The 26,605-nt window shown below is 39.2% G+C and overlaps 1 protein-coding gene across 3 annotated transcripts; it reads right to left on the bottom strand.

Moving 5' to 3' along the window:
* Window positions 1-1,080: 1,080 nt before the first annotated feature.
* LOC120490175 (caspase recruitment domain-containing protein 10) lies at window positions 1,081-26,605 on the bottom strand. 3 transcript variants are annotated; one of them, XM_089128161.1, is made up of 25 exons: window positions 26,283-26,605; window positions 23,582-23,803; window positions 20,403-20,540; window positions 19,787-19,973; window positions 19,304-19,442; window positions 17,980-18,150; window positions 17,792-17,911; window positions 13,580-13,705; window positions 13,331-13,498; window positions 12,538-12,630; window positions 12,419-12,455; window positions 12,011-12,051; window positions 11,835-11,923; window positions 11,713-11,759; window positions 10,245-10,353; window positions 9,963-10,119; window positions 7,281-7,404; window positions 5,682-5,922; window positions 4,758-4,824; window positions 4,564-4,666; window positions 4,296-4,454; window positions 3,710-3,816; window positions 3,520-3,635; window positions 2,485-2,514; window positions 1,081-2,397 (listed from the first exon to the last, which is right to left on the bottom strand). In XM_089128161.1, exons 1-25 carry the CDS (start codon window positions 26,287-26,289, stop codon window positions 2,193-2,195), a joined length of 3,003 nt encoding a protein of 1,000 aa, XP_088984287.1. In that variant the 5' UTR covers window positions 26,290-26,605; the 3' UTR covers window positions 1,081-2,192. The 3 variants fall into 3 exon arrangements, with proteins under 3 accessions (XP_088984287.1, XP_039543532.2, XP_039543533.2); XM_039687598.2 differs by lacking the exon at window positions 2,485-2,514 and having other exon boundaries at window positions 26,283-26,604; XM_039687599.2 differs by lacking the exons at window positions 1,081-2,397; window positions 2,485-2,514; window positions 3,520-3,635; window positions 3,710-3,816 and having other exon boundaries at window positions 4,306-4,454; window positions 4,586-4,666.

Genomic DNA, 26,605 nt, shown 5'->3' with positions numbered 1-26,605 from the left:
ATTTTACAATATTGATCTACCAGCAATGCCACACATGGAAGTAAATGAGTTCAGACAATCTTTCTCTTCAATCGTTTATACGGTTTATGTACCTTTAAATCAAACAGTGACTAAAATAACTTCACATTTCTCTTGGAATGAAACTAATCTTATTTAAACTGAAATACTGGACACTTGCCAAAACTCGTTATCAGTGATGTCATTACGCTGCACAATGAAGCTCTTACTGTATTCACATTGTGTTTGACTTTTTTTTTTTCTTTTTTTTTTCCTCACCGTTTGGCCCCTAATCATTAGTTAAAAGATTTAGTAACTGTATTTTTATGTGAGGATTGATCATTTTAAAGGGGTCATGAACTGTTTTTTTTTTGTTGTCTGAGGTCAACTTATGACGTTCGCTTGGTTTTTGCATTCAAAAACATCAAAATGAATAAGTAATAGGCAATTTTGTACCCTAATTTTGAGCCTAGCTGAAAAATGCTGGATTTTTATGGGCGTCTCACACTGACTTGGAAGTAAACACCCACTGCTGTGAAGTTTTGCATATTATAATAAGTTTCAACTTAACTTACCTGGTCGATGCACTTGTATTGTTTTGAAACGTCCAATGTTGTAAAATGGCAGCCGGAATGACCCAAAGTCTGTGTGTTGCACAATTCCTGTCAGATAGAGGGCACATGCACCGTTCTTTACTCTTAATCGGTCTGCAAATCCAGTCTTGTTTACAGGACAATCCTCAGTGAAATGAAGCGAACGGACGACGATGTTTTACCTCATCAGCTGGAACGTCATTAAAAATAAAGTTTATCCATGCAATCCTATTGGAATCCAGAGGAAGCTTATGCAATGACTGTCGTCTTTCACAACCAGGTACTGCACAATATTCTGTGTTGCTCGGTAGATTGATCCAGTTTGTCATCATGAGGTACTGGTAGGCTGTTATTCAGCTGCGTGTAATGCGAGAATCGGTGGGCGGGGCTAAACTGGTAGAAGTAGGAGTTGATCAACTTCTGCTGGGGTGGTGTTTTATCCTTTGTCGTCATAGTTCCCCACTTTTAAAAACGAGTCGTTTTCAGAGGCTGGTGTCAATAAAAGCTTTTATTGGACTAACAAGGACGTTTTCAGTTCTGAAACTTACAGGATAGTTTTATAATATGATCACCTCTTAGATGTCAAAAGCTCAAAGAAAATTTGATTTCTTAGTTCATCACCCCTTTTACGCAACAGTGCGGTTACTACATTGTGTTGTTTTTTTAAATCAATGTCTGGGTCAGAACAATCAAACTGAATATTCTGCTACACAGCAAAATCCCCACCATTACTTTAACTCTGCTCAGAGTATAGGTCTCACTCTAAAGAATGATAAATAAGATAATTAAGTGATTAAGTGCAGTTTATTCAAAACATGATCAAATACACCATGAATGTATAGTAGTCATGCAGTTCTCTGGGTCAGTGATCATAATAAACTCAGGAGGGAAAAAAAAGAAAGAAAATACAGTAGGCCTACAGCAGTACAGTTAACTTGGTTTAGTTAACACACTCCTGTGTGCCTGAATCTCAAGAACACGTTTACATGACAATAATGTCCTAAAACAGAAAAGTATTTCCTTTGTGTTTTTCAAATAGAGACAACAACATTGTCAGAATGATCCCCATTCACACAGATCTGCAAAAATGCGGTCCTTTTCATGTGACTCGTGAAGCATTACACACCTATAGACTGAACACATAATACACATAATGTCACAGTTTTCTTAAAATCACATTTTTGTAGTTTATACTGAGACAATAAAGATATTGTTGTGAAAATGTTTACATTTCAGGCCCTCACATTGCAGTTTTCGTGTCAGTGAGAGGCCAAAACAAGGGTTTTCACGTAAAACCTGACAAATTGTGCGTGGAAACGGCCCCTAAATATCTGTAAACATTTGCGGCCATGTTTAAAGAAGTTTACAACTGTAACTTAATAACTACAACAAAACTCAAAGTAAAATGATGATATAAAACAAACACAAAAACAGTCAATTTCTTATAAATATTCATATTAAATTATTCACATTATGGAGTATTTGAGTATACATATATAATCAGTATGTTCATTAAGCATCTGTCACCTAAAATAACAGTGAGTGTAAAGCATGTCTGGATGCATGATCATTACGCCGCCTGTATTTCCTGAAAGCATGGAGTTACAGGACGCGCTCCTGCTCCAGCCACACCACCGCCCTCTGCTGGACCAGGATGGTGCTGCGTATGACGGCGAGCAGCTCGTCTGTGGAGCTCCACATGTTCGGCTCCAGCGTACTGAACATCAGGGGAAGAGTCTCCAGCTGCAGCTCTTCCATCTGACACGCCTCCATCAGATCCTCCTCTCTGTGACCTGATAACAGCTTCCTGACACACACAAACACACACAGATTTCATTGAGCTCTTAAAGGATTAGTTCACTTTTGAAAAAACTTTTGCTGATAATTTACTCACCCCCATGTCATCCAAGATGTCCATGTCTTTCTTTCCTCAGTCGAAAAGAAATTAAGGTTTTTGATGAAAACATTGCAGGATTTTTCTCCATATAATGGACTTCGATGGGAACCAGACGGTCCAAGGTCCAAAAGACAGTTTCAGATGCAGCTTCAAATGTCTTTAAACGACACCAGACGATGAATAAGGGTTTTATCATGCGAAACGATCGCTTATTTCAAAACTTATTTCAAAAATGTAACTTTTCTAAGGACAAATGCTAGCCTTGCTCTATTCTGTGAGGCGCGTTTGTAACGTCACGTATTACGTAATTACGTTCAAAAGGTCACGGGCGACGTAGCCGGAAGTACAGAATCAAAATCGTCCGACATCGTTGTTTTACCTTTTAATTCCTTTTTTTTTGTAAACGGCGTTTGAGTTAGTTTGCACGTTCAACCTATGCGTTCAACTTGTAAACACTGACTCTGTACTTCCTGCTACGTCGCCCGTGACCTTTTGAACGTAATTACGTATTACGTGACGTTACAAACGCGCCTCACAGAACAGAGCAAGGCTAGCATTTGTCCTTGGAAAAGTTACATTTTTGGAATAAGTTTTGAAATAACCGATCGTTTCGCATGATAAGACCCTTATTCATCGTCTGGTGTCGTTTAAAGACATTTGAAGCTGCATCTGAAACTGTTATTAACTGCCTTTTGGACCTTGGACCGTCTGGTTCCCATTGAAGTCCATTATATGGAGAAAAATCCTGGAATGTTTTCATCAAAAACCTTAATTTCTTTTCGCCTGAGGAAAGAAAGACATGGACATCTTGGATGACATGGGGGTGAGTAAATTATCAGCAAAAGTTTTTTCAAAAGTGAACTACTCCTTGAATGCTTGCGTGATATCAAAAGCTTGATCTTGATCCACTAACCATTTGTCATCTATTAGGCATTCAAACTTTAAGGCGTTTGAACTTTTGTCACATACTTCGAAAGCACCTTTTAAAGTTTAATTCCCTCTGCCGAGAGACACACAGACACAGACGCGCACCTGAACTTGCGGCCCTTCTTGTCTCTGGGTTTGATGTAGATGATGATGGGATAGATGCTCTGCTTCAGGAGGTGCTCCACATGATTCAAGCCTAGCTGAAGCAGACAGTGTTTGTCCTGAACACACACACATACAGAGTTTAACACAGTGGTGACTCTCGAGTATGTTTTGTGTGTGAGTGTGTGTTTACCTGGTTAATAACCTCTTGAATACTCTGTAGTTTGATTCCCAGTGGTTGATCTGAAGAGTCTAAGAGGAACACACTTTTATCCTGACGCACACAACCCTCCAGCGGCTCTGCACAACAATAATAATAATGGGACAAAACCCAGAAAAACGATAATAAATTCCTGACATTATGAACAGAAAGTCATTTTACATTTAAAAGATATACATTTTTTAAGTTTTTTAATATAAATTTCCGATGACATTTTTTTCAGATGACATCTTTAGTAGTTTTTTGTGTGTGTGTGTGTGTCATTTTTAGTACTATAGTATAGGCTACATCCATATTTTCCATTTATATTGACATTTTAGTTTAACTTGTAGTAATTGTGCTGGGTTTTTCTCATTTAACTAGTAAGTATTATACAGTAGTTGCCACAACCCCTGTATCATTGTTATTTTTATGTGTATGAGGTATTTATTTCAGATCTAGTTAAACATATTTGACGTCAAGCAGTTACGAAAGCAAAATATTTTGTATTATTATCTCATTTATTAACATTTATTTTATTACAAGTAACATGTTTTTAGTTGATGCTGAGATTGTGTACCTGGATGGCAGGTGTTGAAGTCCAGACCGGATTCGACCGGTTGCAGAAGCCGCTCGATGATCCCGCGTGACAGCAGAGACGGACAGAACACCACCGGTCGTTTGCTGGAGACCCGAATCATCTGAACCAGACTGAACGGGATCAGCTGCTCCTCATGACCTACACACACACAAATACATGTACAAATACACACTCATTGCTAATGTTGGCATTTAGTGTTCCTTTTATTCCGTCTGATTGGTTGCATGTATAAGTGGGCGGGGCTTACGGTTACTGAGTGTGTAGAGCACCTGATTGGACGAGCCGATCGCACGATAGTTTGAAGCGACCGCTTTAATGAGCCGAATGTGTTCGGGGGTTTTCTTACTGAACTGAAGACAGACACACAGCAAAAAAGCTCAATCTCTGTGACAGAGAGACAGATGGAGAAAGACAGACAGGTATCTAAAGACAGACCATCACCTTCTTCCTGCATTGATTCTGTTCAATCGCCATCGTACGAAGTCTCACCAACAGCAGCTGCTGAGCTCTGAATGAGAAAAACACCCGTTCAGACATTTAACAAAGAAATGCAATATTATATTAGCAAAAATTCTCATTTTTGGATGAACTATCCCTTTAATACCTTTTCATTTTACATGTCCAGTAAATGTATCATGATTTAATGATGCATTTGTAAAGGAAAACAAAACAAAAATACCAAGTAAGAAAGTATTTTTATTTCAGCGCTGTCCACATCGATGACATCGTCAGCATATTTACATACTGTGCTTGAAAAATAGAGTTTTTGTTATATAGCCAAAATCTTGTGAGTATTTTTTGCTTTCTAGAGCTGTTTATGTGATGTCATCAACAAAATACTCTCTAAACAAATACTTTTAACGTTGAAAAATTTAGTTTTTGCTATATAGCCAATCACAATTCAGTATGTAAATATGCTGATGATGTCATCGCTGTGGTCAGCACTGGAAAATTTTTTACAAATGCATTATTAAATCATGACACATTTACTGGACATGCAAAATGAAAAGGTATGTTTTACGTGATATAATATAAATACAATACAATATATACAAATATAAATACAAATATAATGATAACGGCCATGTGAAACGATATAGTTGGAATCGTTATCAGAATCCAGCCAATCAGAATCCATCCTGCATTTTAAAGCGGTAGATGACAAAATGGCAGCGCTCACTTATTAACAGAATTTATGAATAATAAATGTATAAATGATAATAAACAAAACATTAAAGAGTCTTTTGATGTAAACACGGATATAGTTATCATAATAGTTATCTTTATAATTATCATTTTTGGTGTGAACAGGAATTTAATTTAAATTCTTTATAATATTTCAATGTTTAGTGTGTTTTTGTGTACCGGTTGTAGTTGGGCACGGCTCCGGCCTGCAGCGGCGCCCCCGTGTGTTTGTCCACGCAAACGCAGCGCCACTGATATTTGCCGTTATAACGCGTGTCGGTGACGTGCAGCACATCGTCACAGCGAGCCCTGAGACATGGCGGGTCGCCGTGGGAACTGAGGTCAAGGTTCACGCGCACATAGAACGAGTCGGCACCGGTGAAGGATGGAGACGAGAGTTCAGCCAATAAACGAGAGTAACCTGAAAGAAAGTTATTGAATTAGATACAAATTATAAATTCTGATCTCTCTACTTTTTTTGAATTGAATTACTTTTTTATGTATATACTGTATATGGAAAAAAAGCATTGCACTGCAAAATAATAATTACTTGTTTCACAATGAAGTTATAATCTTAAAGAGATACATTTTTTTGCAATTACATTAATATGTCACGTATTGTTTTAAGGACGTCTAGGAGTTGACTAAACAACAAAAAAAGTCAATTTTTCCTAGATTTTCTTCTGCAGTTTCTTGTTTTCCAGCACAAACATGCAAACCTTGTCAAATCAAGAAATGTTTTCTTGATATGCAAAATTATGTTATATTTATTAAGTGTTGAAATTGACCAAAATAAAGTGAGTTTATGCTTAAAACAAGACAAAATATCTACCAATGCGGTCAGAAAAATAATCTTATTTGCCCTTTGAATCAAGTTTATTTTTCTGACCCCATTTGGTAGGGATTAGTTCTTGTTAAAGCATAAACTCTAGCCTGATTTCGTCATAATCATATTTTTGTCAGAATGTGAGTCTGAAACTGCTCCGTAAGGCTTTGATTTTGAGGCGTGTCTCAACCGAACCAGGGAAAAAAAAACCTCTGCACTTAATTGGATAGTCGGTAGACCTACAACCAATCAGAGCAACGCAGTAAGTGAACTACTTTGCATACAGTTGTCAACTACAGAACTTATTTATTTTAGAAGTTAAATAACGAGTGTTGCTTCTTTTACTTACTCCTCCATGAGGTCCACCAAACCACAACGACCACAGGCTTTTCATTACGTCCCATCTTCTTAGCGACCAATCACGTTGGAAGGACGGCAAAAATATCTTTCCGATCGACAAATGCCTTGATTGCAGTTTTCTGTTCGTCTATTGAAATTAATGCGCTGTCGATTCATTTTACAACAGACGCGACAGCGGAATCTATACATCTCAATTCTCCAGCTGCAGTCATCTTTGAGAGAAACCAGTTTAACGCTCTTTGATAACGTGATGATTACGTCTCTGCAGATCATCTGTCCATCATCGTATAAAGCCCGTCCTGGCAATTTGATTGGCCCGATCATTTTTTGACTGATCATAATTACTCCTCAATGGATCGCGTCCAGAGCGAACTTCCCGACCAAAAAAATGTTGTGGGCGGGGTCCGGGCTGGCATCCTGGCTACATAAACTCACTTCATTACGATCAATTTCAACACTTAATATAGTAAACGTATCTTGATTTGGAAGGTTTTAACCATTTTTGAAGGTTTACATGTTTGTGCTGGGAAACAAGACACAAATAGTCACATTGTGTAGTGAACTACAGATGTCAGTGGATGTTTGTCTCTCACCCTCCTGGTTGTGTGTGTGTTTGAGTGCGCTCGGTTCGGTCCACCACTGCAGTGAGAAATGAGCCACTTCAGCCGTACACTGACTGAGGCGAACACGACCCTCACCCAACAACACCTGATCCAACTAACACACGCACAAGAAAACAAGCATTCAAATGATTAATGATATGAAACAAGAGGTTCTGGAAAGGGGCAGGGCTTAGACATCATCTCTGATTGGTCAGTTACAATTAATCGAATAAATAAAATTCTTATTTGAGATATTCACTGTGGATTTTTTATATAATGTCTATTAGAGTTGGTCTTATCAATATTCAGGTTTAAATTATTATCCAAACCAGAATAAGGCACAAGATACCTAAAACTTTTCGGCACTGGTCAGGATGGACCAATCACAGTTGTTCACATTTGGTCAAAAAATGATTATTTTCACTATGATACAGGCACTTTACTACAGTGGTTCACTTTTACCTCGAGAATAGGACTTTTTCTGTAAATTTAGGAACTTTTTCCTCATCATCAGCACCTGTCTTTTGTGGTGTGCCCCAGGGATCCGTTTTGGGACCTTTATAGTTTTCCCTTTAAATGCTTCCCTTGGCCCTCATTTTTCAGAAATACAACACTTCATTTCACTGTCATGCAGATGATTCTCTGTTTTACCTTCCAGTAAGGTTTGACACCACTGTTTCATTCGATGTGTAAATATTTTAAGAGTTGGATAACAAATAATTGTCTGAAGCTAAATTGAGGAGAAGTTACAGTAGATGACAGGAAGTGATGTCGTGGTCTGAGACAGCAGAGAGTAGCCAGTTCAGCAATGAGGTTTCTTTACAAATATACATTAAGAAATTAGGTTTACTTAATTATTCAGTAAAACGGTGCGTTATAAATTAATGTTTAAAATGTGAGAATAATTTTCATTGAGACATCAGTAGCTATATTAATATATATCAGTGATACTGGCCTTCATTCATAAACAGATGCCATTAAACAATTATTTTAAATATACTGTCTTTATGTTGTTTCTACATTACAGTGGAAATTGAAGCTCAAATTATTTACAAACAAAACATTAATGGCTAATATTTTGACTATAAAACGATTCTCTAAAGTGTTGGTGATCGGCCCATATAAACAATAAGACATATTTTTCTTATACATATAGCCTACTATTCTTTTTGTCAGAATTTAGCATTATAATCTAATTATTTCCTGGTTTTTGTATCACCATAATCCCTAAATACATGTACATCCAGGAAATGGGATTTAAATCAAAAACAATTTCCCCTCATTGGGTGTCCCACTTCTCAAACCAAAGTTACGCCCTTGTACACTCACCTAAATTATTATTAGGAACACCTGTTCAATTTCTCATTAATGCAATGATCTAATCAACCAATCACATGGCAGTTGCTTCAATGCGTTTAGGGGTGTGGTCCTGGTCAAGACAATCTCCTGAACTCCAAACTGAATGTCAGAATGGGAAAGAAAGGCGATCTAAGCTATTTTGAGTGTGGCATGGTTGTTGGTGCCAGTCTGAGTATTTCACAATCTGCTCAGTTACTGGGATTTTCACACACAACCATTTCTAGGGTTTACAAAGAATGGTGTGAAAAGGGAAAAACATCCAGTATGCAGTAGTCCTGTGGGTGAAAATGCCTTGTTAATGCTAGAGGTCAGAGGAGAATGGGCTGACTGATTCAACCACTTGACTGAAATAACCACTCGTTACAACCGAGGTATGCGGCAAAGCATTTGTGAAGCCACAACACGCACAACCTTGAGGCGGATGGGCTACAACAGCAGAAGACACCACCGGGTACCACTCATCTCCACTACAAATAGGAAAAAGAGGCTACAGTTTGCAAGAGCTCACCAAAATTGGACAGTTGAAGACTGGAAAAATGTTGCCTGGTCTGATGAGTCTCGATTTCTGTTGAGACATTCAGATGGTAGAGTCAGAATTTGGCGTAAACTGAATGAGAACATGGATCCATCATGCCTTGTTACCACTGTGCAGGCTGGTGGTGGTGCTGTAATGGTGTGGGGGATCTTTTCTTGGCACACTTTAGGCCCCTTAGTGCCAATTGGGCATCGTTTAAATGCCACGGCCTACCTGAGCATTGTTTCTGACCATGTCCATCCCTTTATGGCCACCATGTCCCCATCCTCTGATCTCTACTTTCAGCAGGATAATGCACCACATCACAAAGCTCAAATCATTTCAAATTGGTTTCTTGAACATGACAATGAGTTCACTGTACTAAAATGGCCCCCACAGTCACCAGATCAAACCCAATAGAGCATCTTTGGGATGTGGTGGAACGGGAGCTTCATCTCCTGGATGTGCATCCCACAAATCTCCATCAACTGGAAGATGCTATCCTATCAATATGGGCCAACATTTCTAAAGAATGCTTTCAGCACCTTGTTGAATCAATGCCACGTAGAATTAAGGCAGTTCTGAAGGCGAAAGGGGGTCAAACACAGTATTAGTATGGTGTTCCTAATAATCCTTTAAGTAAGTGTATATGATATTACATTTATGTCAACATATCCTCCTAAATATTCCACACTTCACCTTTAATTCTGGTCTCCCTCAATCTTTATTATCACGACTGCAGTAAAAATGTGTTTCAGTGAAGGAGGAACTTCCTTGTCTTACAGTTTTGAGTCTCTCACCTCGAGCAGTTCACTGCCTTCCTTCAGACCGCATCGCTCCGCGGGCGACCCCGTCCTCACCGTCTGCACGAACACACCCGTCCGGTTGCCCCCGATGATGGTGATGTCACTCGCCAGACTGATGCTTTTGGGCGAAGAGGAGAGAACTGGATCTAAGCTGAAAAACGAACGAAAGTAGAAAGAAGAAAAGTTTAGGGTCTACTGGTGAAATCGAACCCTGATTCAGATCAGCCGAATCTGTGTGAAAGCAGCCTGTTTCCAGTGATGATGAAGAGCTCGTACCGCGGTGAGGATGAGGATGATGAAGGTTCGATCACGTTGATCACGTCAGGAGGAAAGAGTTGAGACGGCAGGGAACTCCACGAACTCAACAGACACGAGTCTAAATCCTCTACAACAGACACACAGTATAGACGTGAATCTTCACTGACCTCACGATTCAGATTGATTCAAATGGTAAAGATTTGCCTGAAAAATTATTCTGAAAGCAACGTCATGCAAATTTATTTTACAAATGAATACACAAAAACTAACCAGTTTTGTCAAAATACCAAAATTTCAGAAGCCGGAAAAATTCTAGTGAAATGCAATGATTCTCAACACCAAATATTCTCAATACCAAAAATATCAAAAAAAGCCATTAAACACTTATTAATAACGGTTTTACTACGTTAAATATTTACTCAATTATTCAATTTAACCATAATAAAATAACAATTGTTTTTAATTAATTATTAATATTGTTAAGTAAACACACTTTATAATCATCAAATCATTATTTTAACACAAAATCCACTAAAAATGTCAACAGACAAGGAATTAATAGGCCAGATTAATAAGTTGTAAGTGGTCAAGTCATAGTCCCAATTCCTGCCACTAAGAGAAAAAAAATAATAATGCTTTGGTAAATCATAATTGTGACTTAAAAAGTGAGATAAAAAGTCATAATTATTAGATAAAAAGTCAAAATTATGAGATAAAAAGACAAAAAGATATAAGGAAAAAATCCTACTTTGGTAAATCATAATTATAACATTAAAAATAATAACGGCATCAAGCCAATTGGTCATTACGATGAGATAATGAGTAATAATTATGAAAAAAGTCAAAATTGTGACAAAATAAATCGTAATTATGACATCAAAATTATTACATAACAATTAGTCAATATTATAATATAAAAAAACTAAATGACAATTATGACATAAATAATTACGAAAAGTCAAAAGAGGTCAACATTAGACAAATTAAATCATAATTATGACATAAAAAGTCAAAATTATGGCAAAAAAATCATAATTATGAGGGAAAAAAATGTGAAATTATGATATACCAAGTCATTATTATTAGATAAAAAGTCCAAATAATGAACTAATGTCCTAATTATGACTAAATTATGTTAGATTATGAGATTACATTTATTTTAATAGTGAAATCAAGCAATTAAAAGCGTTTAAGAGTCTGAAAGTTTCCAGATAAGTGCAGTGAGAGATTTTTCTCTTTATTGCCATTTGATTATTATCTATATATGACATGCAATGAAGCCAGTAATTGGGCTAATAATTGACATTCATAATACTAATTCAAGGGTTTTTTTGTGTGAAAGAAGCACGAAGCAGAAGACACTGCATGGCTGAAATGAACCTTCTGCAGTTCATAAGAATCAATTCATAATTTCTTGAACAAAGTAATCTTTTTCCCTGCTATCTTGGAGGAAGATACACAGACAGACAGACGGCTGTACACACACCTGTAGGTGTCTCGTTCTCGTCGCTCCCCCAGGAGTTCAGATCAAACCTGCAAACACAGGCAGACAGTGAGACGGCAGTGAATCACATATATTTACACTGTTTTCTCCACTGCGCGTCTTACTCCACGTTTGCTCTGCGGTGGATGGAGTTCATGCAGGGAGGAAAGGGGAATGTCGAGAGTCTGTTGATGTCCTTCTCCGTGTTACACTCCTGCATGATCACAAAACTTACAGTGAGATTTCAACCTGAGCTCATGATCATCAGCACATCAAAGAGTAAAATGAATTTTTTACTCACCGGCGTCAGCAGATTCTCCTCTGAATTTGAGCAATACGAGTCTGTGACACAAACACACAACATCAACAAATCAAGTCACGTTTATTTCTATAGTGCTTTACATCAGACAGATTGTGTCAAAGCAGCCTCACAGAAATAAGCAAGATTCCTAGTTTGTTTCTATGGTTACTTATTAGCATCACATGTGTATGGTTATGTTTGCCATGTGACAAGTTTTAGTTCCCGAAATGTTGTCAATATTACAAAAAATGGAAAGTTTCCTTCGTATTTTTCGAAAAGTAACGTATTTAGAACGTATTTTTGTTTAAATAATTAAATAATTCCACTATAAAGCTAAGCGGCAAAGCTAGTTAGCGTTTTGATCTCATCCGATAGCGTTAGTGCAGTCAAATGAATAATATTACTCACCTTCAGACAGCTCACAAATCTGAGCTTGAGAGGTTGACTGTGAAAACAAGATAACAACATGAGAGATCAAGTACACACCTTTGCTGTTGTTATTATTTTGTGTGAGTGTGAACTCTGACCTTTTGAGCTCTGAGTATGAGTGGGCTGGGACTCAGATCGCCTGAACAGCACGGCCCGAAACATTGATCCTCACTGAACAACGACAGATGAGACTACACACACACACACACACATCTGTTAGGATCTGTTGAGGTGACAACATTCAATTTAACAGATAAATGTAGACTAAACACAACTAAAATAAATGAAAACAGCTAAAATTCACTATGTAAACAGACATATTGTATTTTTAATAAGTAATTAGATCCCATAAAAACATAAATATTTCTGAAACTGTATATGTCCTGGTTGCTTTTATTTATCAGTTGATTCCTTTTTATTAGTTTTTTTTTTTTTTAGTTTTTTTTTTTTTCTATTTTAATTCTATATTATTGTTATTAATGGTGGATGATGGTGAATTATTCATTCTGTTGTTTCTGTTGATATTATCATTCATTGAGTTGTATACATCTAAATGTATTTTGTTTTCTTTTGCTTTTTTGTAAAATTTAAAATCCTAATAAAAATACTTGAAAAAAAAAAAAACATAAATATTTTATGTATAATTAAAAAGATCTTAAAAAGTCACGTAAATTCATAAAATCTTACATTTTCATGAAATTCTTAAAGTTTTTAAATTCTTAAAAACTTAAATATTCACGTAAATCAATAAAATCATAATGTCAAATATTAAGAAAACTAATATTTATGTATATTAATAAGACCAAAAAAAATGATGTTTCATTATTTGGACTAATTTAGACTAAGTTTGGACCAAATATTCCTGAAAATGACTGAGTGGTGCAGTCGTACGCAGTGCAGACAGGGGGCGCTCTGCTCTCTCTGCCCTCGATGACTCTCCGTCTCTCTCTGCTGCTGCTCCAGGCTGTTCTGAAGCTCCGCCATGCGTTTGCGAAGACGGTTCTTGTCCAGCAGGCAGTCGGTGAACTCCAGCTGCAGAGCGTCACGACTGCGCAGCGCCTTCAACACACACAGTAACAGAAGAGTGGATATGTGTGTGTGTGTGTGTGTATGTGTAATAGTGTTAGTGTGTGTGTGTACCTGGTCTCTCTCTCTCTCCAGCTCCATGATCTGGGTGAAGTAGGACACACTCCTGCTCTGCTCCGTCTCCCAGTCCAGCTGCAGAGCCCTGAGCCGCAGCTGAAGCTGCTCACACTGAGACGCCAGCTACACACACATTTTTTTATATATATAAAATCTCATTCAACAGACTACATGAACTTAATATATTCAATGTATATAAAATGTATGGATTTAGAAGTCACTGAAAATTTTAACTTAATGACACTATCATTTTTAAAATTACAATTATTATGCAAATATAAGTGAACTGATAAATTAAAGAACTGTATATATATATATTTATATATATTTAAAAGGTCTCTGAAGTAGCTGTATTGTATAAAGCGCCATATAAATAAACTTGACTTACATTTTTTCTAAAACATTTTCAACCTACATATTATAATCCGAATTTAGCAATTAGTTAGGGCCAATGTACTTACGATTGATTGGACTTCATCTTTTATTCTTTTAATTAGTTTTTTTAACTTATCAAATAGTTTTTATTCTCTATTTGTATTGTTATTTTATGATTGTTTTTATTCCTTTTCTATCTTTTCTTCGAATCCACTGTGAGACGTCAATGTAAAATCAAGTCAAAGTTTATTTATATAGCACTTTTTCAAAAACAACAAGTGTTTAACAAAGTGCTGTACACATACATACAGTACTTATACGATAAGGACCAAACCAACATGACCAAGATACAAGAAATAAAAGACAGTAATACAATAAAATAATAAGAAAATAAAACAAACTCTCACACAGGGTCAAACGCCAAACTGTAATAATAAGTTTTAAGATTAGATTTAAAAATAGTAATGGTTTGGGACTGCCTGATGTACAAGGGCAACCTATTCCACAACTTCGGTCCTGCCACTGAAAATGCTCTTTCACCCCTAGATTTTAGTTTCACATGTGTCCCTGAGCAAGACACTTAACCCCTAGTTGCTCCTAGTAGAGAAGTAAGTCGCTTTGGATAAAAGCGTCAGCTACACAGCGCACACAAAACTAGCATACTATCATACAACTCGTACTGTTTCTGTCACATATGGCAGAGAAAGTTAGAGAAGTATGTTGATATGTGATTCTGAATTCAGGAAAATACAGGTTCCCTTTCAGTCGGTCACATTCGACGTCAGTCTTAGGGAGCCTCTCATCGTCGAGTATTGATAAAATAAGCCAATGCACATTGGCGTGCGAGATTTGCAACTCAATACCAACAGCGCAGGAATAAATACAGAAGCAGAGGGACGCACCCTTTGTTTTTCGCTTCGGAGCTGATCGGTGTTGATGTCTCTGAAAAGTGTCACACGAGCAAGTGTGTCGGCGCTTCTTCGGGAAGTCTCCTTTGGTGCTGGTGTTTCTACAGCTTGAGTGCAGCGAAGGTCGCAAGCTTCGGAGCTCTCAACTGCTGTTTGTTTGACGGTTGGTTAGAGGGCGTTCAGAAGTGAGTGCTGCTCCATCCCGTGTCAGTGTTGCCACGGCCGTTCCCCTGTGCGCTCCAGCACTAATGAGAGAGCTATTTCCTGAAAGAGCAACACAGGTGTGTCTGCGTCTTTTTCAAGATGCGGTTCGGGGAGCGATTCGGTTCGAGGACCCGATTACGACCTCTCACGCACCCCTGCAGGTATGTGTTGCACCAAACACACTCAGACCCGACTTAGGGACACTCCCGAGACTTTTGAGTTGGGTCCCTGTCTTTCACCTCGCTGCCCCACCGTGGGTCAACTGTGGTACCCTTGCTACCCCTGGCTGAGTTTATGGAAGCCTACAAAGTGCCTCCCAACCATCAGACTTGGCTACACGATTCAGTTCGCCTGGCAACCGCCCAAGTTCAGGGGTGTTGACTGTCTTCACTACAGTGTTAAGTGAATGGGCCCCTGTTATGAGTGCAGAGATTGCAGTCCTACTGGCGAAGCAACACGTTCTCATCCTAGGGCGTCATATAGTGACACCTTTGAAATTTCGTCTAAATCCAACGGACATGGCACCCTTTAGCGTCAATATAACACGCGCCAAGCTTTGTTCGGTTATGGGTAGGTTTAGTTCTGAGGTAGACCACTAGGAGGCGCATTCTAGTCCATATGTATCTGCGTCACATATTGACGCTAAAGGGTGCCGTCTGCGTTGGATATAGCCGAAATGTCAAAAGCGTCAGTATATAACGCCTTGGGATGAGAACGGGCTGGGTGAAGGGCGCTTTAGAGCTTGTCCCTCCAGCCGATATGAAAACCGGCTTCTACAGCCGGTACTTTATTGTACCCAAGAAAGGCAGTCGGTTATAGCCATATAATCTTGGACCTGCGAGTCTTGAATCGGCCCTTTACAAGCTTCCGTTCAAGATGCTCATGCAGAAATGCGTTTTCGAATGCATCCATCCCAGATATTGGCTTGCAGCGATCGACCTGAAGTACGTGTACTTTCATGACTCCATCCTCCCATGACACAGGCCATTCCTGCGCTTTGTGTTCAAGGCTCGAGCGTATCAGTACAATGTCCTACCCTTCGGGCTGGCCCTGTCGCCAAACGTCTTTACGAAGGTCACAGAGGCAGCCATTGCTCCCATGAGAGGGCAACCATCAAGGTGGTCTACGCTGCCCTCACATTTAGCAACTCACCCAACATCTCCTCCAAAGGATTCAGGAGCATCTGAAGTCGCTTTGTGCCACTTATATCCCCGGCCTGCTCAATCCTGCCGCCGACGAGCTCTCACGACAGCTTGAGGCCCCAGGAAAGTGGAGACTCCATCCCCAGGCGGTCCAGCTGATCTGTAACCAATTCGGGGCTGCACAGACAGATCTGTTTTGGCACTTTTCCACTGCATAGTACGGTACGGTTCGGCTCAGTACGCTTCGACTCGGCGCGGAACAGTTCGAATCGCTTTTCGTTTCCACTGCAGTAGTACCCCTTCAAAGTGTGTGGGACTGATCGTTATTTGCGCGCGCCTCTACTGCGATGACATCATCTTAAAAGCGGCACATTTTCAAACCCACAACACAGGAACAATGGAGACTATCGAGGGGATGGTGTTCCTGATTCTCGGTATGTGGTTGTTTTTAACTGCTAGACGGAAAAATGTGTTTAAAATGAGGCTGATGGCAGCAAAACAAAAATACTGCTAAAAAAGTGTCTCGTGTCTCGTGTCGCAAATCCAATGACGCTAGTAGTGACGTTGGTAGTGACGATTCTGTCTGACCAATCAGTGATCTGCAGTGTTTCACGTCACATTTTAGTACCGGTACGGTACGCTTGGAACCTCAACAGACCAGGTACCATTTAAAGCGACCTGAAGCGAACCGTACTGTACCGTACCATGCAGTGGAAAAGCACCATTTGCCTCTCTGGACTCATCCCATTTCCAGTTTTTCCATTCCCTGACCAAGGGGACCCTTGGCACAGGTGCACTGGCACACACTGGCACACAGCTGGTCCCCTGGGCTTGCACAAGTATGCATTTCCCCCACAGACCCTTCTCGCAAAGACACTGTTTAAAGTCAGGGAGGAAGGTCTTGCTAGTTGCCCCTTTTTGGACCAACCAGGCCTTGTTCCTCAAACTGATTCTCCTCTCAACTTTCCAATTCCTCTCAGGGAGAACCTCCTCTCTCAGAGACAGGTCACTGTATGGCACCGTATGTCTGGTTCCTGGATGGGACATGGTGGTTCTAGGTGATCTACCACAAGCTGTCGTAGACACCATCCTTTCTGCGAGAGCACCCTCTACGGGTGTGCTTAGATTTTGAAGTAGAACCTATTCATTGAGTGGTGTTCTTCACAGAGAAGACCCCCGAAGATGTTCAATCGGTAATGTGCTATCCTTTCTGCAAGTTGTGTTGGGAGTGAAGGCTTCCTCCACCCTTAAAGTGTATGTTGTCTCTATTGCCGTATATCACAATGGAATTGATGGAATATACGTAGGGAAGCACAAACTTATCGGCAGGTTCCTGAGGGGCGCGAGGAGACTGAATCTCTTTAGCGAAAAACAAATAGAGTGCATGCATCCGCTTCCGTATTAATACCAGCGCTGCTGGGCGGAGCATGAGATGCAAATCTCGCATGCCAATGTGCATTGACTCGTTTCATTAATACTCGAAGATGACAGGCTCCAAAAGTGTGATCCCAATCATTATGTCTCTGTGCCCTCCTTCAGGGAACGAGAGTTATACACATAACCGAGATGTTTCCTCTCACCCGCTCTCTCTGCATCTCCGAACTCTCCAGCTCTCCCTGCAGTCGGGCGATGGCGCCGCACAACTCCTGCCGCTGCTCCACCGCCTCCCGCCGGTCCTGCTGGAGGATGTCCAACAGAGCCTACACACACACACATTACTCACACTCCTGTATGTGTAATGATGAGCTGAGAGAGTCTTGTGACTGACCTGATTTCCAGAGTTATGCTCCGTCTTTCTCACAGTGAGCGGCTGCGTCTCCATCGGGCCTGGAGACGGGCTATCACACGCCTCATTGCTCATATGACGCATCAGTGAGGGGGCGGAGCCATCGTCTGCTCTTTTCTCCACCTCCAGCAATCTCTTCCTTAGCTGCTCCACCTGCACGGACACACCCTCTATAAGCCTGACGTGAACTAAGTGCAGCTCTAAACTACATTTTACACAGTGTCTCAACAAGTCAAGTCGAGTCACTTTTATTTATACGGTGCTTTTTACAGTACAGATTGTTTCAAAGCAGTTTTACAGTGATAACAGGAAAATAATTCAACAATGTTTGTTTTCTAGAAGAAAATAGCATCACAGTCCAGCTTGAGTAAGTTCAGTGATGGTTAATCTTTGTTGTAAAAAAGTTGTTAATTAAGTTAATTTATATATATATATATATATATATACTGTATGTATTAGTCGCACTGGAGAATACAGTCATCGTCCAGCTCATTTCAGTTCTCATATAAAGGTGTCAATGCAGGCAGAACAATAATAATTTTTAATATTAACCCTCTGGGGTTGTTCGTTTCAGAGTCACACTCGGGGTGTTCGGGTCCAAATGGACCCAAAGGGTGGGATTCATATTTTTAAAAAAAATTTTTTTTCTTTTTTGGTGTTTTGAGAAAATTAAAATATATATATATATATATATATATATATATTTTAAAAAATATATTTTTTTTATTTTTTTTTAAAGCTGTATTTCATTTTAGAGTCAAGCCTAGGCCTCATAAAAGCAATTTTTGAAATGAGATGGATGCCATCTGGTGGACAAACTGAGCATTTTAAAAATGCAAAACACATGTATAATCTGAATTTTTTGGTGTGTTTGTGTATAAAAGTGTGTTTGTGTGTGTGTGTCTGGATGTGTCGGTTTTGCACTCTTGATGTTTTATAGATTCACCCCTTCACTGTCGTGTGCTTTTTTTCAAGATTGTGGCTGATTTGTAGATTTTACGCACAAAAAACTCAGTATTTTCACATTTTTGCCAATTTCCCATTCATTTTCCATGCGGGTCCATTTGGACCCGAACACCCCAAGTGTGACTATTTTTTTACAACCACTTAGACTACTCACATCCTGTCCCCAATTTTTTGGGTGTTCAAATACCAACAAAGTCACCAGATTTCGGACCATTCCGAGGAAGCTGTGATTTAAAAAACATTTTTTATTTAAATTCTTCGGGTCTATTTGGGCCGAACAACCCCAGAGGGTTAAACAAAGAGTTTAGTGTTTATCATATTAATTTTCCGTGTATTGTACCTCTGTGAGTAGTTCTTTCTCGCGCACAGAAGCTCTGCGCTGTTCCTCTAGCGCTCGCGAGTATTTCACAGCCTGTTCCAGGTGTCTGTCCTTCAGCAAACCCAACTCACGAGTACAAGACTCCTTGTCATGCCTCAACCTGACCCAGAAACAAACAGGTAGAAACGTTTTTACACTCAGGCATTTGACTTGCAATGTATTTAAGGTACACATTTTAATCATTTTGGCGCTTTTCCCCTGCTGGTACGGTTCGGCTCGGTGCAGCACGGTTTGGCTCGCTTCGCTTTTCCACTGCGTGGTATGACTCGGCTCGGTCCGGCACGGCTCGGTTCACTTTAGCTCAGTTTGCTTTTCCACTGCAGTTAATACCGCTTCAAAGTGGGTGGGATTATAGTCTGACGGATGAACCATGATGTAAGTGCATGCCGAACCGTAGGTGGAGAACAGTACGGTTAGACCTCTAACATATACATATATATGCACCTCTCCAGCTGTATCCGGTCCTGTCGCAGCTCTTGTGCTTTGCGTTCGGCACGACTGCGCTCCTCCTCGGCCACACGGCAGCGCTGAGACAGACGTCGTTCGCACAGACGACTGCCGCGCAACTGTTCTCGCAGCTTACGCACCTCCAGCAGCAGAAACTGAGTCAGACCCTCAGGACCCTCCTCATCTACACACACAGTATTACAAAAATAACATTAAACTGCTGCATGAATGACCATTAAAGTCATCTTTTCTTGCCTCTAGTGACGTATATCCACATGAAACCACTTCTCAAACAAGAACAAATGTAGGGCAGGGCTTGATTTGGTCCGTGTGGAATTGATTGAATGTTTGTGGTTTGCTATTGGTGGATCTGGTTTTGATTTACAGGTTGCCCCGCCCTCACGCCAATAAACACGTCATCAGAGAAGAGAGATGTAAGAAGGAGGGGAGGTTATTTTGAATCAAGATTACGAAGAATATGAAAAAAGAATGCATGTGCAAAAATCCTCATTGACCAAATCCAATCCCATTTCAACGGATATACGTCACAACAGGGAAGAAAAGACTGGAGCAACTTCCGTTAAGACGGCAGAAACGTGACGCATTCACACACCCAGCATGATGGAGCAGCGTTGAGTCGGTTGTTGTCCGGTCAGCTGTGTGAACTGCTCCGGATGATAAAACTCCAGTGACTCCATGAAAGCCTGCAGACCGCGCTCGCCACGCCCCCTCAGGATGTCCAATAAACGGCCTGCACACAACAACCAATCAAATCACTGCTGATACTGACACACTGGCCAACCAATCACAGCACACTGTATATTCTCTCTCTGTAAATGTGAAGGTTTGCTTCTAAATTCACATATTATCCATCCTAAATAGTATGTGATGTGAGGATGAGTGCATAATAAATCAAAGCACACTAAAAACGGTATGTCAAAGAGGAGAGTGTGCTATTTAGAGTAATATTTGCATTGGTAAATGAGTGTTGATGAGTGTGGTAATATTAGGCCAAGTCATGTTTAGTTATATAGTGCTTTATAAAATTCAGATTTCTTCACAAAAAGAAAAAAAAAACAGGGAAATATTAGTGTTGTAAAATTCACCAATTATGAAACAACTTGAAATTATGAAGTTTCAGCTGTTAAGCAGCTCTTGAATATATTCAACTTAATTCAGTTAAAGTTTTGTTCTCATCCGATTGTGTCAAGTGTAGTCAAATCGATAACATTTGTAATTGTTAATTATCTTTAAGCCCATATTTGACTCACAACCCCGTTCTTTACACAAGAGGAGAACTTGTTTCCCTGTTGACTTTTCCAGATGTGCGTGTGAGGCTGACGATTTTTAATGAATGAACCTGAGCGCAAACAGTAAGAACAAACCGCTCGTGGTACCATGACTCAATCTTATGACGTTGCAGAATTTCCAAAACGGCCGTACTGTCTTACTACACGCTCTGAACTATGAACTTTACACTAGTGAGTGAACAAACGGAGCTGACGGCTGAATCAATTGAGCCAACTGATTCACTCTTTTGAAATGAACATCATCCTAACCTTTAAATTACCTTCTATTAACATTAAGGAAACTGGACATTGGTATGTTCTTAGAATGTTACAAAACAGCATTATTATAATTTTGAGTTGTTAATAAAAAAATAAGTTGAAAGCAGAGATGGGAGTAAGTCCCACGTCCCACATGTTGAAGTCTCAAGTCCCTACCATCAAGCAGAGGTGGAAAGTCAAAGTAAAAGTCCTGCCATATTTTCATTTCACCCATGAACTCACACAGCAAAAACTCCAGTGTTAAATGAACTTTCCTAGGATTTTTTTTTGGCTCCAGAAGCGTTAAACACTATTGAGTAGGGGTGTAACGGTACATGTATTCGTATTGTACCGTTTCGGTTCGAGGCTTCCGGTTCGGTACGCATACAAACCGAACGGTTGCTTGGACCATTTTTCTTGCCGGCAAAATTCGTGCTGACGCGGCCAACACAACGTTGCGCAACATCCAAATGGCAAGGGTAATGAAAGCAGAACGAAACTGCGCTCCTCGTTATGTGCTTCACGGATCGTTTATCAGTTCGGACCAGCAACATCTGTGCAGCGCGAGCCGATCTCGATCAAGCAACACTGTTACCACACCGTGCTAAGAGATCCGGTAAAGAAAACATTTGAATTCGCCACTGAGGTAATAACATCGCTGCGAGATCTAGTGAGATGCATTCACATTTCTCCGTTATTAACCGTAGATCTCTATTAGATCAAACAGCGCTGTCATGGAAACCAGGAGAAACATTGTGCCATGAATAAACTAGTAATACTTTCGTCCACAGACCAGCAACATTCACCATGGATTTAATATAGTAACACTAACTGGAACCAGTTTGGCTGGAATGGTGAAATGCTTTCAAGTACTTCACACATCTTTTTTCCAGCACTTCAAAATTCAAATATTATATAAATAAATATATATTTAAATGTTATTTTTAATGTGATGACCAAAACATTATTTGTTCATCCTTCAAAGATGACCCCTATTTATAAACCTGAAAGTTTCAAGATCTAGGAAAACTCACACTTATTTAAAAATATTTTTTCTTTAAACAAATAGGAAATTTCTCTGGCATTTCTTTCTTTTTGCTGTATCGAAAACGTACCGAACCGTGACTTTAAAACCGAGGTACGTACCGAACCGTGATTTTTGTGTACCGTTACACCCCTACTATTGAGTGTTAATTTAACAGTCATTTTAAGTTAATGAACTAATTAAGTGATTGATTGAGTGATGATTGACCATTATTGAAGACACCTGATGTTAACAAGCAGAATCAACAAAGGAGAAAATCACATTTTAGTCACCATTATAGTGATCAGTATTTGCTTTAGTTGGTCTCTTCATCCTTAAACTATTAAAGGGTTAGTTCACCCAAAAATGAAAATTCTGTCAGTATTTACTCACCCTCATGTTGTTCCAACCCCGTAAGACCTTCGTTCATCTTCGGAACACAAATTAAGATATTTAAGATATTAAGATCGCTCCTGCATACAGTCCATAGGCTTCTTGAGGGACTGGCTCTTGCTGTCCTCGAAAAGTCATTAAAGACATCGTTAAAATAGTCCAAGTGACTACAGGGGCTCAATCTTAAGTTTATCAAACGACGAGAACACTTTTGTGCGCAAAAAAACAACAAAAATAACGACTTTATTTCAACTATTCGTTTATTTCTCCCTCTGCGCTTGTCAGGTTACTAGTTTAATAGCGTAAGCTTCTGTTATTGTACGTCACACGCATCACACACACATGACCAGCGTCGGCCAATAGTGAGCCTACGTGTGACGTAGCTCTACGCAATCACACTACGTTAACTGACTTACAGGCTCATGGAGAAGGAAGTGATAGTTGAAATAAAGTCGTTATTTTTGTTGTTTTTTTGCGCACAAAAGTGTTCTCGTCGTTTGATAAACTTAAGATTGAGCCCCTGTAGTCACTTGGACTATTTTAACGATGTCTTTAATGACTTTTCGGAGACAGCAAGAGCCAGTACCTCAAGAAGCCTATGGACTGTATGCAGGAGCGATCTTAATATCTTAAATATCTTAATTTGTGTTCCGAAGATGAACGAAGGTCTTACGGGGTTGGAACAACATGAGGGTGAGTAAATACTGACAGAATTTTCATTTTTGGGTGAACTAACCCTTTAAAGTTAGATTAAGTTTTGCTGCTGTAATTGAGTTAAGCAGCATTTCGAAAGCACCCATGCCTACTTTCTGTGTTTTGCATCCTCACCGGCTCTGCTGATTCTCATCGGATACTGACTGGAGTTGAGCACCTCGTCCTCGTCCTGCTCGTCGATCACCTTACACTGCCGCAGATACGGTGTCAGCTTCGCCGGGTTTAAAACGCGGGTCAGTTTGTGTCGGACTCCTTCCACTCGCTCCCAGAGCTCCTCGCACTTCTCCTCCTCTGACGGGGTCATGACCGAGCTCTCGTCTCCCTGCAGCCATTCACCTGTGGAAACACAAGATCTTCACAGGGGGCTCTTCTCAAATGTAGGAGGTTTCGGTAGCAAGAAAAGTGGCAAAATTGTGCCCATTTCCTGTTTTTGTGGTTGTTGCAGTTGCTACATCAATGATGGTAATATAAAGGTCAAAATATAGCTTATTATAGGTCACAACTCCTACACCTCATATACTTACACACACAACAAATCATCAACACTCCAGATGTAAGATATTCTCTAAATTCAGTATATAAGCAGTGCTACAGCACACAGTGTAAAAGATTATCAAAAAAAGAGATTTGTTTGTGAATAAAATATGTACCTTTTTCCAAACCTGACCTGCATAAATTAACTTGAAAATTCAAAAGAAAAATATAACTTAGAAAAAAAATGAAACGCCCAAACAAATAATGGATTTAAAATTAATTTCTTCTTTGCTCCCTTTGGTAAAAGCACCTTTAAAATAATGAAAATCTCGATCATGAAACATTTCATGCCAGTGAATCGGTGAGTGAATCTCTGAACAAGCTTGCTTGACAATATGATTCAAAAGATTCAAATCTCAGGGTCACAATGACTGTAGAGTGATGAGAGATCCAAAGTCTAAATCTGTGGCGCACAAATGCATGCAACACACTCTTTGCGGCAATTCATCGTTATTTTTCTATTTGGTGGAAATTTATGTCAATTTTAAGTTTTGGTGGCAATTCATATTTTATGTTTTGTTCGTAATTTAAAGCCATTTAATGTTTTGGCTGAAATTTGTTTCAGCATCAATTCAAAACTATTTTATGTTTTGCCGGCAAAGCTGTTTTACATTTTGGTATCAATCCGAACATTCGTAGATTTTTTATGTTTTGCTGGCAATTCGTTGATAATTTAAGTTTTAAATTGAGTTTATTTGACATAAAAAGTAGTAATACGGTAACCATAAAGTTAACACAATTAAGTTGCATTATTTCTATTGTGGTCCTTGATTTTTGTTCAAACTTGGACAAACGTCCAGCTAAAATGTTTCATGGAAAAAAATCTATATTAATTATGTATATATTATGTTTTTATGCTAAAGTTTTGAGAATTTTATTGAAGACCAGATAATGTTGAACGCGTTTGTTCATAACTTTCAGAAAACCTTGCCAGAACGTTTGCCAAAGTTCGGAAAAACGTTTCCTGTTAGCTGGGTTCATGCTTGCTTCATTGTACAAATGAATACAGCATCTCTTCGTTTTTCAAGAGATTGAGGTGAACACACATGATGAAGGTGAAATATCACAGATCCACATAATCATAAAACACAGATGTGAGCGTATGCAGTTCATGAGGGCCGACAGAGCGACTGTAAGACAGAAGTTCTCTCACAGCAAAAGAATGCAGGCGGTACCATCCTCTCACTGTACACGAGACATCATCAAACAGAGACAGAGTGATAACACTGCCGGAGGAACTATGGGAAACAAACTTTATTTTCACCCAACCCTGTCGATACCTGGACACCCACAGGAGATATGGAGATATCACTTACGTTTCGTTTAACTCTTAACTTTGTCTCACAAGATGTTTGAAACATAGCTTTTTGTCTTAAGCTCAAAAAATAATAATAAATAAATAAATAAATAAATTCTACCAGTAGGACTTTCCAAACAAACAATGGTCTACCTCCTGAGAGATGATGAAGATTAGGGGTGTGTGAGGGGTACTTATGCGTCTCTGTTCAGGTGAGGCAGGTCCGAACACATGCTGGAATCTCAATGAATGTCTCATAGTGAAGGAATCCACAGCTGGGAACTTTACAACTACACACTACAGACTACATTACAAACAAAACACACAACAACACTACAACAATTTGAACATAATGCTAACATAAAACTACTACAGACACTACACTAAAAACTAACAACCCAGCTAACCTGGAACGTTCTCAGAACTTAAGGTTTTCTCAAAGTTATGAACAATTGTAGTAATGTTAAAAGAACCTTCGTTCAGAACAATTGTAGTAATGTTAAAAGAACCTTCGTTCAGATTTATCTGTTTTTTTTTTAATAATGTAGTACAAAACATTACACATTCTTCATGGAACTTTTTTTTTTATCTGACACATTTTAGATGAGATGGTCATCATGTAAACAAATTTCAATGTAACAATTTTTACAACGTTCAGAAAACATTCCGAAATAACGTTCCCATAATGTTTATAAAATGGAGCGTTCCCTCAATGTTCGCATGACCATGAAAACAAAAACAAAAAAGAAAAAGAACATTCAGAAATGGAACGTTAGCAAAACGTTTTTAGAACATAGGTTATGTGTTAGCTTGTAGTAAAACAACAACACAAGTTTGACGTTTAAACGTGTTTTAGTCCATAATATCACATAACGCCAAAGTATCGTTCTTTAAATCTATAATTAATGAATTTATTAACTCTGATCGTGTTCTGTATTATGAATCGACTCATCAAGCAGCTGATGAGGCTGAACATAAACTTACCGCTCATGATCCACAGCAGATGAGCAAACGAGATGAGCGAGGGAGAAAACACTTCAGACTCAAGTCAGAGAAGGTGACAAGCCAAGTTTGATGAGCAAACCGTGTCTCTCTCTCTCTCTCTCTCTCTCTCTCTCTCTCTCTCTCTCTCTCTCTCTCTCTCTCTCTCTCTCTCTCTCTCTCTCTCTTTCTCTCTCTCTCTCTCTTCTTTTATATCACCTCTCACTCCGTCAATGTCTATATCCAAGTATAATGAGAGAATAATCCTCAAAATGCCCGAGTCACTCAACATATGAGTGTGTCACAGTGTGTCACAATGTTCGTGT

Source organism: Pimephales promelas, chromosome 3 (genome assembly GCF_988280905.1).
Source record: "Pimephales promelas chromosome 3, fPimPro1.hap1.1, whole genome shotgun sequence".
NCBI classification, from domain to species: Eukaryota; Metazoa; Chordata; class Actinopteri; order Cypriniformes; family Leuciscidae; genus Pimephales; species Pimephales promelas.
This window is presented reverse-complemented; position numbering and strand designations above follow the sequence as displayed.